General features: G+C 34.8%; 1 protein-coding gene across 41 annotated transcripts in view; it reads right to left on the reverse strand.

The window, feature by feature from the left end:
* Positions 1 to 13,691, reverse strand: part of PHF14 (PHD finger protein 14) — a 231,232-nt gene that overhangs the window by 97,561 nt on the left and 119,980 nt on the right. The window contains exon 17 of one of the 41 annotated variants that reach the window (XM_065542278.2): positions 5,813 to 7,208. The exons of 39 other annotated variants lie outside the window; for them this stretch is intronic. In XM_065542278.2, the coding sequence (XP_065398350.1) occupies positions 7,112 to 7,208 (97 nt within the window). In that variant the 3' untranslated portion in view covers positions 5,813 to 7,111. Of the gene's footprint in view, positions 1 to 5,812; positions 7,209 to 11,457; positions 11,489 to 13,691 lie in introns of those variants that run through there. One more of the 41 variants, XM_065542283.2, reaches the window with a different exon arrangement.

Raw genomic sequence — 13,691 nt, forward strand, 5'->3', positions numbered from 1 at the left:
GGGGTTGGGGGGGCAGGAGTGAAAGTATATAGTTTAGATGTTTGTCCCCTTCAAATAACATGCTGAAATGTGATCTCCAATATTGGAGGTGGGCCTGGTGGGAGGTGTTTGTGCCATAGGGGCCGATCCCTCATGAATGCCTGGCACTGAACCCATGGGAATAAGCAAATTCTTGCTGTTAGTTCACATGAAAGATGGTTATTTAAAGGAGCCTGACATCTCCTCTTTTCTCTGTTGTTCACTCTATGTGATACACCAGCTCACCCTTTGCCTTCCACCATGACTGTAAGTTTCCTGAGACCTCACCAGAAGCAGATGTCAGTGCCATGCTGCCTGAACAGCCTGCAGAACTATGAACCACTTTCTTTATGAATTAGCTAGCCTCAGTTATTTCTTTATAGCAATGTAAACAGACTGACACACACAATAAGCACTATATATATCAGAGTTGCTGTTGTTTGCATATACATAGCCTTTATCATTTTTTGTCCACTATGACAAGCCCTTTACTTGTACAGTATTATTTAATCATCCAGACAATCTATGGAGTAGGTACTATTGTTTATTGCTATTTTATAGATAAGGAAGGTAAAACACAGGCAAGATAAAAGCAGAGTTCACAAATAACGAAAGAAGGTTTAAAACCATGATATAGTTTGGATACGTGTCCCACTCAAATCTCATGTTGAATTATAATCCCCAGTGTTGGAGATGGGACTTGATGGGAGGCGACTGGATCACGGGGGTAGATTTCTCATGAAAGGTTTATACCATCCTCTTGGTGCTGTTCTCATGATGGTGAGTTCTCAAAAGATCTGGCTGTTTAAAAGTATACAGGATCTCTCACATCTCCCTCTTTGCCCCTGGCCCCTGCCACAGAAGATGCCTTTTCCCCCTTTGCCTTCTGCCATGATTGGAAGTTTCCTGAGGCCTCTCCAGAAGCAGAAACCGCTATGCTTCCCTTATAGCCTGCAGAGCCGCAAGTCGATTAAATATCTTTTCTTAGTAAATTACCAGTCTTGAGTATTTCTCTACAGCTATGCAAGAGTGGACTAATACAACTCAGCAGAATGGTTATAAATCCTCATACTTAATCATTCATTTTATAGTACTGCCTCTCAAAATAGTAGACACTTTAAAATTTAATAGAATCTAGGCTCTTAATATAACTTTAGCAGAATCACTTTTTTAATATTCAAAATTAAAAGTACTGAGTTGAAGAATGAATAAAATGGTATAATTTTTTTCATATGAGAGTCACTTTAACATTTCTTTAATTAGAAGTTCTCTTATTGCATTAAATTAGTTGTGGCAAGAAAATCTAATTTATACATAATCAGAAACATGTCTCTGGGCTATGAGAAACCAGTGACAAAAGAACATTTGCAGTGGTTGCCTGTCGCTGGAAATGGGGGCTATGACTGACTATAAACAGGCATAGTAATTTTTGAAGTGATGGAAATACTCTAAAAACTGGACTGTAGTGATCGTTGAACAATGACAAATGTACTAAAAATCATTAAGCTCTATACTTATAATGGGTAAAATTAATGGGATGAAAATTAGATCTCACTAGAACTGTTTCAAAAAAAGGAAATATCTGCTATTTATCAAAGGAAGTGGGTGTTTTAAACTGACTATTTTCTACTCCTCTAGGTAAATGAGGAAAATGCAACTGGAAAACTGGCTTCCATTCTAACATATTTAAGCAAGAAAAATAATCATAGTCTACATAATCACAGAGTAGTTTGGAAGAAGATGCTACTGAGTATGTTACACAGGAGCTTATGACCAAATGTAAACAAACAGGTAACATGGACTTGGGAATATGGAATATATAATCTTTGAATATCAGAGCTAGTGTACTAGGCTTCAGAGAGGTTACAGCCTAAGATATTCTCCTAAAATAAGAAAAGTGAGATTGAAAGAGATTAAGTGACTTGCTTAAAATTACAAAGCTGCCAAGAGATCTTAAACTAGTTGAGATCTCCTCTCAGTGAAGTAAACAACTACCACAAAAATAAAGATTATCAGTTAATCAAAAACCACTATTTGTCACCTATTATTTTTGCTTCAAGAAGCATATACTATTTTTAAGTTTGTACTCAGTAATTTTAAAAGTTTTTAAATTTTCAAAAATAAAACAATCAGGAACTATTTAAAGAAATGTCCCTGCCCAAAAAGAAATTATAAACTATTTTAACTGCATAGAGTTGCAAAAATATACAGATATGGCAGTGCATCAGTAAATTAAGAAACATTTATTCTGAATTAACTGCCTGAGCCATACTGCATTAGACTATCAGGGTCATTAGAAATAAATGGAAGCCCCAGATGCTATACTCACATCATGGACAAAGTAAATTAATTGGCAGACAATAATGACACAACTTACAAACAAAATGGATCACAGCATGACATGAGATTTTATGAGGGTTCCAAGGACAATTAATATGGGTCCATATGAGTCAGGAAGAATACATTAAAGAAGTAAATGTTGACATAGGCTTTGAAGGAAGAAGAAAATATGCCCAAATACATTACAGAAAGCAGGAAAGTCTAATGCAAATAGTTACAGTGAACACTGAAGAGGCCAGCATGACCAAAGAAAATAACATGGTGCTGACACATAAACAAGAAGCAACTGGCAAATGAGATGAAATCAATACATTCCTTGAAAAACACGGCTTAGCTGAGTACAGTGGTTCATGCCTGTAATCCCGCCACTTTGGGAGGCTGAGGATGGAGGATTGCTTGAGTTCACAAGTTCTACACCAGCTTGGGCAACATAGTCAGACCCCATTTCTACAAAAGATTAAAAAATTAGCTGGGCATGGCGGCGTGCACTTGTAGTCCCAGCTACTAAGGAGGCTGAGGTGGGAAGATCACCAGAGCCTAAGAGTTCAGGCTGCAGTGAGCTGTGATCATGCCACTGCACGCCAGCCTAGGCAGCTGAGCAAGACCCTGTCTCAAACAAAAAGAAAAACACAGCTTACCAAAAATGACACAAGATGAAAGGAAATATTTGTTCTAAAAATTGAATTTATTATCAAAAATTTTTCCACAATGAAAACTCTAAGTTCAGATGGTATCACTGGAGAATTCTATCAAAATGTAATGAACAAACAGTATCTTAAATGCTTTAAAAAACGAAGAAGAGGGAAACACTTTCCAACTCCACTCAGAAGGCCAGTATTATCTAATAAACAAAATGTGATACTTCTACCAGAAAAAATAAATTAATAAATAAAAGAACAGCTGGGCATGGTGGTGTGGTGGTAATACCAAGCCATGGTGGTAATTCCAGCTACTTAGGAGGATCGCTTGAGCCCAGGAGTTTGAGACCAAGCCTGGGCAACAAAGTGAAACCAATCAATAAAAAAGAGGAAAGAAAAGAAAGGAAGTAAGGAAGGCGGGAAGGGAAAGGGGAGGGAAAGGGGAGAGGAGGGGAGGGGAGGGAAAGGGGAGAGGAGGGGAGGGGAGGGGAAGGGAAGGGAGGACAGGGGAGGGAAAGGAAGGGAGGGAGGAAGGGAGGAATGGAGGGAGGGAGGGAATACGTTCATAGAGAATGTATAACCCTTATCAAAATATTAACAAAATTTTAAAAATACATAAAAGAGGCAATACACCATGACCAGAAAGGTTTATCCCAGATTTGCAAGGTTGATTTTGAAGGCTCCCTGGGAGAAAGGGGATGGAGGAGCCCAGCAAACACGGTTCAAATAACCGTGCCTTATCGACACCCTTACTGAGGAGACTTAAAGACACTTCTCCGTGTGGACTCAGTACTTTTCTACTTCCTACCCCTTCCCATCTCCCTTCCAGAAGCCCCTGGGTCCATAAAACAGCAGGAACTTTTGTTTGGGAATCCTTTAGCAGTGAGACTAAATTTCTCCTCTATAAGCGTATGTGTGGTGTGGGGTGCTGGTTGGGGGGCGGGGTGTTAATATCTGCACTTAACTTCCTCTTGCCCGCTGCTGTTCAGTGGGAAACAATGTAATACTCAGGAGCCAGCAATCTTTCCTGACTGGCTTCTTTCTGATACTTTAAAAATAAGAAAATAAAATTTTGTTATTTTGAACTTTGCTTCTTTTCCTAATTGACCACCTGGCAGCTCTAAACTCTAACAGACAATTTTAAAGATATCCTATATAATAGCATCAAAAACATTACATTCTTAAAAACGCATGTAATAAAAGATATGCAAGATTCCTAAACTCAAAACTACAACATCAGTGAGAAACAATAAAGACTATCTAAGTATCTGAATAAATGGAGATATACCATGATCATAAATACAAAGATGCAACATGGTTAAAATGTTAATGTCTCCCTGCCCCAGCCCCCTCCCCCTGCCACCAAATCCCATGTATTCAACACAAAGCCTATCATAATCCCTGTAGGCTTTTGTCCTTGTGGTTCTTTTTAAAAACAACTGTGGTAAAATATACATAGCATTGACCATCTTAACCATTTTTAAGTGTACAGCTCTGTGGCATTCACATTCACACTGTTGTGCAAACATTCCCACCATCCATCTCCAGAACTTTTTCATCTTTCCCAGCTGAAACTCTGTACCCCCTAAACACTAACTGCCCATTCCTCCTTCCCCCTGGAAACCACCATTTTTACTTTGTCTCTATAAATTTTACTACTCTAGGAACCTCATACAAGTGGAATCATTCAGTATTTGTCCCCTTCTGTAACTGGTTTATTTTTCTTGCATAATGTTCTCAAGGTTCTTCTATGTTGCAGTATCTATCAGAATTTTTTTTTTTTTTTTGAGATGGAGTCTCGCTCTGTCGCCCACGCTGGAGTGCAGTGGCGTGATCTCAGCTCACTGCAAGCTCCGCCTCCCCGATTCAAGCCATTCTGCCTCAGCCTCCCGAATAGCTGGGACTACTGGCGCCCGCCACCACGCCTGGCTAATTTTTTGTATTTTTTAGTGCAGATGGGGTTTCACCATGTTAGCCAGGATGGTCTCCATCTCCTGACCTTGTGATCCACCTGCCTCAGCCTCCCAAAGCGCTGGGATTACAGGCATGAGCCACCACGCCCGGCCCAGAATTTCATTCCTTTTTAAGGCTGGATAATATTCTACTGTATGTATGCTATGATTTGGATACCTGTCACCTCCAAACCTAATGCTGAAATGTTATCCCAATTTAGGGGGGTACTAATGGGAGGTGTTTATGTCATGAAGATGACTCCTTCATGAAGAGATTAATGACCTCCTCAGGGGTGTGTTTTAACTCTATTAGTTCCTTTGATAGTTGGATATTAAAAAGAGCCTGGCATCTCCCACTCTCTTGATTCCTCTTTTGTCATGTGATCCCTGAACATACCAGTTCTCCTTTACCTTTCACCATGAGTGAAAGCAGCTTGAGGTCCTCACCAGATGCAGATGCCCAATCTTGAGCTTCCCAACTATAAGAATTGTGAGCCAAATAAACATTTCCTACTTTATCAATTATCCAGCCTCAGGTATTTCTTCTTAGCAACATAAAATGAACTAAGACAACATACATATATACAGTACACTTTGTTTATCCTTTAATCCATCAGTGGAACTTGAGTTGCTTCCACCTTTTGGCTATTGTGAATAATGTTGCTATGAAAACAGGTGTTCAATTACCTGTTTGAGTCTCTGCTTTGGGTATACAGCTACAGCAGTATTAACAGATCAAATGGTAATTCTGTCTTTAATTTTTTGAGGAATTAAAATACTGTTTTCCATAGTAGCTGCACAATTTTATATTCCCAAGAGTAATGTATAAGAACTCCAATTTCTCCACATCCTTGCCAACACCTGTTATTTTCTGTGTGTGTGTGTGTGTTTAAATGATAACTAGCACAATGGGTGCGAGGTGGTATCTCACTGTGGTTTCAATTTACTTTTCCTGAATGATTCGTGATGTTGAGCATCTTTTCATATGTTTGTTGGCTATTATGTATCTTCTTTGGAGAAATATTTTCAAGTCCTACGCCCATTTTTAACGGGGTTGTTTCTTATTGCTGAGTTGCCGAAGTTCTTTATATATTCTCAATCCCTTAACAGAAACATGACTTGCAAATATTTCCCCCCAATCTATGGGTTAACCTTTTTACCATCTGGTGATGGTGTCCTTTCATCCACAAAAGTTTTTAACTTTGATTTTAGTCCAACTTACCTAATTTTTGTTGCTGTTATTACCTATGCTTTTGGTGTTATGTCCAGGCTTTCCTTTTTAAAATGAAAATTTTAGAAAAATTTAGAAAAGCTGTTTCTAACACTTATATGAAAATGCAAAGGATCTAGAAAAATGAAACAGCTTACTACACAGCCTGAGTAATCAATAGTTGGTCTTGGCACAGGAATAAATACGTAACTTGATGGAATATAATAGAAAGTCCAGAAATAAACCCATATTGAAAATGCCAACTGGCATTTAAAAGTGGCACCAAAGTAATTTAATGTGGAAAGGCAAGTTTTTTCAACAAATGATACTGGAAATCAACATGGGGAAGATAATAAACAAACCTTCCTTAACTCTACCTGAAACCATATACAGAAATTAATTTCAGATAGCTGACATATAATATAAAAGCCAAAAGTACAAAGCTTCTAGAAGACAACAAAAAGTTTTTAAGCAAAGAATTATTAGATAGGAAATAAAAACAATAACCATAAAACAAAATATTGCTATGCTGAACATCTGCAAAATTAGCAACTTCTGCTCCTTAAATAATACCATTAAAGAAAATGAATAGGCAAGCCACAAATAAAAAGAGTATGTATGCAAAATACATATTTGAAAAAGAAATTACATCCCAATTATATTAGTAATTCCTACCATTCAATACTAAACAACTCAATTTCTTAAAAAATAAGCAAAAGAATTAGTTCACAAAAGAAGACATATTACCTACCAGTGAGCAAATAAAAATGTGCTCAATAAGCTAAGTGTGGTGGCTCACACCCATAATCTCACCACTTTGGAAGGCCAAAATGGGAGGACTGTTTGAGCCCAGGAGTTCAAGACTAGCATGGGCAACACGGCGAATGTCTGTCTCTACAAAAACAAAAAAAACAAAACTAGCTGGGTTTGGTGGCGCGCACCTGTAGTCCCAGCTACCTGGGAGGCTGAGGTGGGAAGATCGCTTGAGCCTGGTTGAGGCTGCAGTTTGTCATGTTGTGCCACTGCACTCCATCCTGTGCAACAGAGGGTCTCAAAAAAAAAAAAAAAAGAAAATATGCTCAATATCATTACTTAACAGAGTAATGAGAACTAAAACAACAGTGGGATACCTCTACACATTCATTATAATGGCTAAAATCAAATAAAGGAGAAAAATGCCATTTGTATAAATGTGTATAAAACTCTAGAAGAGACAAAACTTATCTATGGTTAAAAAAAAAAAAATAGAAGAGTCGTTGTCTTTGTCTGACCTTTCTGGAGCAATGAAAATGTTCTGTATCTTGATAGAAACGGGGGTTACACAATTGTATGCTTTTGTCAAAATTCACCAATTTATTCACATAATACATATGCATTTCATTGTATGTAACTTTTACCACCCCCCAACCCATACACACAGGCCAAACAACTATTAAACTTGGTTAGATTTACCTTTTACAGTGGTTTTGGTTGGCAATTCTGAAACTACTTTCTGCATATTTTAAGTTTGATTTTAAGCTGAGGCCTAAAAGTTAGCAAACAACTGGATGAAACAATTTATAAATACTATTTTAAGAAACAGTGTTTCTGTTTCTATTTGTTTCATCATTTCATCATTACAAAATGTTCAACTTTAGGGAAGTTTATTGTTTATCTAGTTTACATAGTCTAGATTTAAGATCTGTAAAATAAGGCATTTATAATGAGGTTTCTACATAGTTAACAGTCATTTTTTCAGCCTTTTTTGTTGTTGTTGTTGCCTACATGTAAATTACTAAGACTGTGGTCCATTAAAATGTATATTCAGAAAAATATATATCAGCAAAGATGATGTATAATAAAATTTAAATAGTGGTAACATTTGCTCTTTTTGTCTATTTAACTTTGATTTAAAAAGGAAAGAAAAATATCTTTGTTAATCACTGCTCAGGCAGATTTCTTTATACATTCTAGCACTATTCATATATTAAATATTGACAATCTTTAAAGAGCTCTACTTCTATTATTAAGCTGATTCAACTAAAAAGTGTAGCTTTTTAAAAGCTCGTATCATTGAATAAAAAGGTTTTCAAAAACAATAATAAAGTAAAATTTTCAAAACTAAAGGATACCCCAATAAAAGTATCCTTTTTGATTTAAACAAATATTTAAAAAATAACTGTTCATGGGACAGGCACAGTGGTTCATGCCTGTAATCCCAGAACTTTGGGAGACCAATGTAGGCAGATCACCTGAGATCAGGAGTTCGAGACCAGCCTGACCAATATGGTGAAACCCCATCTCTACTAAAAATACAAAAATTAGCTGGCGTGGTGGCGTGAACCTGTAATCCTAGCTACTTGGGAGGGTGAGACAGAAGAATCACTTGAACCCGAGAGGCAGAGGCTGCAGTGAGCCAATATCACGCCATTGCACTCCAGCCTGGGTGACAAGAGTGAAACCCCATCTCAAAAAAACAACAACAAAAAGAAAAAACTGTTCACTGAACAAAATAGATATTTGTATTTTCTCAGAAAAGGAAAGTAATTATGTTAAACACTACAGAATGTAGCAGAAATAGATGTTACTAATTTTATTGAGTTTTAATTTTACTTTACTATTAGATGACACTATTATTTGGTAATCATATCAGAATTTCCCTAAAAAGCAACTGCTTCGGTAACAGTTATTTTAAAAATAAACGTAAAAATCAAAAGGACAGTTAAAAAGCTACGAAAATGAACTTTTAAAAAGGTCATAATTATATTCCTTTGTTTAAAATTTTCACATTCCCAATGCTTCATCAATTTGGACTTAGAATGCCAGGCTTTTCTTCCCTTTTCATGTAAATCCTGTTAAAAGAGTTAAGTGGCAAATTCTTTAGGCTAAGAATTTTAGAAAGCCCGTACGTCTTCAGAGACATCTTGCTATACTACTTTAGCTCTGCACTTTATATTAAATCTAACATGAAAATTTAAATGATTGAATATTTTGCCAAAGATTCCTTAATGTGGCTAATGACTGTGGAGGTGCTTTTTGTTTAGTGACTTGGGGCAAAGATAGAGCTACACAAAGATTAGCAGAACAATAATTATGCTTTTAAGATACTTTGAAGGAGAAAAGCTAACTTAAACAACCTATTTCAGAAATAACAGTAGTCAAATTGGAAGAAAAAGGTATTATCACACAGGTTGTCAGGGTAACATGAATGAACATACTTTGCCAAACTTAATTGAAAGAAATCCTAGAAATCGAAGCTCTGGAAACAATCATTTAAAAAAAAAAAAAAAAAAAAAAAACTTATCCAGGAAATTGTTGGCAGAGTTAAAGAAGAGAAACAGAAGTTTATCTTAAAATGTCCTTATGCAGGAAATATGTTTTTAATGCATTTAAAATTTATTAGAAGACATGAATCATTTAAAGAATCTATATTTGTTTCTCAGTTTTAGTTTTTAAGTATTATAAATAACATACATTTGCATCATCACTTGAAAATCATTCTATTCCTACATGAAAATGTATGTTTTATCACCATTAAGAGTGATTACTATATGATAAACTACACAAGAAACACTAATTTGGCAAGTCTATAATCAAATTAAAATAACTAAATTTGTTTTAAGAAATTCACCAGGCTTGGCATGGTGGCTCATGACTGTACTTTGAGATGCTGAGGTAAGGGGATTACCTGGGGTTAGGAGTTCAAGACCAGCCTGGCCAACATGGTGAAACACTGTCTCTATTAAAAATACAAAAAATTAGCCAGGTGTAGTGGCGCACGCCTGTAATCCCAGCTACTCGGGAGGCTAAGGCAGGAGAATCGCTTGAACTTGGGAGGTGGAGGTTGCAGAGAGCAAAGATTGCACCATTGCACTCCAGCCTGGGCGACAAAGCGAGGCTCTGTCTGCCGAAAGAAAGAAAAGAAAGGAAAGAAAGAAAGAGAGAAAGAGAGAAAGAAAGAGAGAAAGACAGACAGAAAGAGAGAAAGAGAGAAGAAAGAAAGAAAGAAAGAAAGAAAGAAAGAAAGAAAGAAAGAAAGAAAGAAAGAAAGAAAGAAAGAAAGAAAAAGGAAAGAAAGAAAGATTGATCAAATGCAATCCTAACTAATCTTAAGAGGGACAAGACTGGTTTCACTTTGTTAAATTTAAAATAATCCATTTTTAGTGACCTAACGTTTTATGAAAAATAGTAACTAAACTTATAACCAGTTTTAGCTTTACTCTCAGTCTAATCAAATCTCACAGGGAAAAACCCCTTCAATTACGACCCAGGAAGTCTATAAGCCTCCATACTAGTTAGAACAGAAAAGTTAATTAAAAATTAAAAATCAAGTCTCATCTACTCGGGAGGCTGAAAGGTGAGAGGATTGCTTGAGCTCAGGAGGCAGAGGCTATACTGTGTCAAAAAAGTGCCACTGCACTCTAGCCTGGGTGACAACAAAAACTAAAAAAAAAAAAAAAAAAAGTTATAATTAGAATAATGAGAGACTACTATTTGAAACCAAAATATAATATATATTAATTCTTGCTGGTGTTCCTAATAACTTACGATACAAACAAATTTAGTTGGGGAGGATGCACTGACAAGCCAGATTTTTAAATGTAAAATAAATAAAAGTGCTAACAACAATGTGTAGAGACCAAATTGACACCCTAACCTTGTAATCAAAATGGTTCAATACCTATATAATTTGCCATATACTCAAATAAAGGGGAGAATCTGGCAAGCATTAATAGTGTAGAATTAGCTATAAAAGTGAAATAGCTTAATAGATCATTTCCTACCCTCAATGCTTCTGAAAAATGGCCACAATACAAAATAAAATTAAAGATGCTATTTAAGACGGCTCACGGATTCCAGGGTTCTTAGCTTTAGGAAACTTTTCTTCTCTCTCTCCTATCTCTGATTAAGTAATAAAATGTGCCACATTGAGTTTATATAGTTAAGATAAAATTTGAGGTTTAGAAGTTTGGTGTTATTTCTAATTTTATAGTTTGATAAAAGACTGAAAGAGAAGACAGGCCCACTTCCCTTTCACATACGTTCAAGGAAAGGAATCACTTCATTTCTACTTTTCATAGATTCATCAATTATTCTCAAATCTATTTCCTTACTAAATACAGGGGAGGAAAAACTATCAACTATCCACTACATTTTTGTGACAAAAAATCAATTGTCCTTTATTAAGCCCTTTAAATATCTTCATCAAACATTATATTTTGTGACTCAATTTGCTCTAGAATTAAATTATAATAGTGACAGTTTTTATTAATTCAGCAAAAGAATACTCAGTCATTACTTATGCAGAGTTCATTTATCAAGCATTTTCTGAGTACTAAATGTGCCATGAACTGTGGAAACAAAAAGAAATAAGGTATCACTAAGTAGTTCCATAACTACTTCCAACAAAGAATGACCTATCACAGACAAAGCCTATCACAGACAAAGCCTTTAAGACCTCACAATTCCATGATATAGTTTTTCAATTTGACCTTTAGCATTTAGATTGCATTAAATAACATAAAGAAATACATATTTTGATGAAAACTTCTCAGATAATTTCTAATTAAATTTTAAAAGTAGATGGCAAAAAACTTGCACTTAAAAAAATAAAATTCCCTAAGATGCTGTAAAACTTCAATCTAATCATTTTAGAAAACATGTAATGACAAATTTCTTTTTGTCTCCTAGACTCTAGACAAAATTATATACAAAAACAGGACATGTACATTTTCTGACATAACAAGTATTTATTATAACTGGAAACATATTTACCAATTGTGACCTTTATTTCAACGCACACATACATGTATTCCTTGTGTTACTAAATACTACTACTGTTCTAATATTTTATATGGAAAGAACCTTACTATCACTCAGCAATTATTCATAAGGTACCTAATGAAGCACAGTATGATTGTGACCATTTACAACAGGGGGGAAACGAAGGCACAGAAATGCTAAATTACTCGCCAAAGTCCCAAGATAAACAGGCAAAGCAGAAAATAACAGTTGAAACCTACTAATTACAGTTTACTGACAAATTGCATGCAATTGTTCAATGATATAAAAAATTATACATGTAAATTCACAAGTAAACATATACAAATAACTAAAAAAGCAAGGACAATTAGAAAGAATTTTCTACATAGCCTGAATTACATAGAGAAGTGTGGTTTAAAAAATCAAAACTGCTGAAGAGCAGGTGCTAGTGAGATATAAACATTAGTTTAAAAGAACTTGAGAAAGTAAACACAGTATATTAAATAAAAAACTAATTGTGACCCATGAAGTTTAATTTTAAAAGAGAACCTAACAGACATACACATAACTCTGAGTAAGCGCTGAAATATATCTTTAGAGAAAAGAAATCCTTATTTAAAATATCTTATTTGAAAGTTAAAAAAATGGCATGTATAGACAGTATTTAAGATGCAATATAATAAAAAAGTGTAGACTTTTGGGGGGTGATTTTCAAACAATAACAGTGCCAGTTCCAAAATATGAGATGCCAGGGAAAATGGCAGATATTAGCTTATGAGATTACTTTTATTAAACATATGGAATTTTATATAAAATAAAATTCTTCAACCCAAGAAGAATAGTGCGTAAACAGTGTACTTTTTTTTAAAGATCACATTATAACCAAAAATATTTTATGGCATTGCTGTATATCCAGCTTATCTTGTCCTAAGAAATATTAACATACAGTATCAATAAAACATTTAATTTCCTCTACATTACCTCTTTAAAACTTTGCAGACAATTTACGATATTATCTTCTTAATAAGGCAAAACCAAGGAAGGGGACTTTGTATATCCATTATTTCAGAGTAAGAAAAATATCTTTACCTTCCAGAAGACTTTCACAAAATTCCAGACATTGGTATATTGTAATAATGCAATTAGAAATAAAAATTTTACAACAGAAACTAAATAAATAAATAATATAGAGTAATACTATTCAAAAATCTTATCAAAATTAGAAGAAAGATGGCACTTTTTTTTTATTAAACAACTAAAATACGACGGGTTGGAAATCTATCATAAACTGACTTTTAAAATAAAAATTGTATTTCTCAGTTTCCTAATTTCTAACATATGACAAAAGCAAAACAAAAAACCTGATAAAAACCTCTAAGTCCTACAGCAAAAAGGCCTGAATCAATCTCATATTTTAAAAAAAAATTAGTAAGACAGTAGAGACTCATACAGGTTCAAATAATTAATAGAAGGATCACCACCTCTGTAAGTTTTTAACTACTGTTTCAAATTAATCATAGTCTTCAACTCCATCCTCAACCCCAAGGGAATTTTCCTGAATTAAATTTTTGTTCATTATATAATATATATTATATATATATTTTTCTCTATTTTTGTTGTTTCATTTACTCCATTATGTTATGCTTACGCTTGGGATTTCATTTTTGACATACTGCAAAAGTTATACTGTGGTCAGAATTATTCATGTGTATCTCCTGAACTTCGAACTACTTACTACTTTACCCTAAATTTTAATAAACTTAACCTTCAGGATAGCTCCCAAGACATTCT

The sequence above is a fragment of the Macaca fascicularis genome, chromosome 3, assembly GCF_037993035.2.
Source record: "Macaca fascicularis isolate 582-1 chromosome 3, T2T-MFA8v1.1".
NCBI lineage: Eukaryota > Metazoa > Chordata > Mammalia > Primates > Cercopithecidae > Macaca > Macaca fascicularis.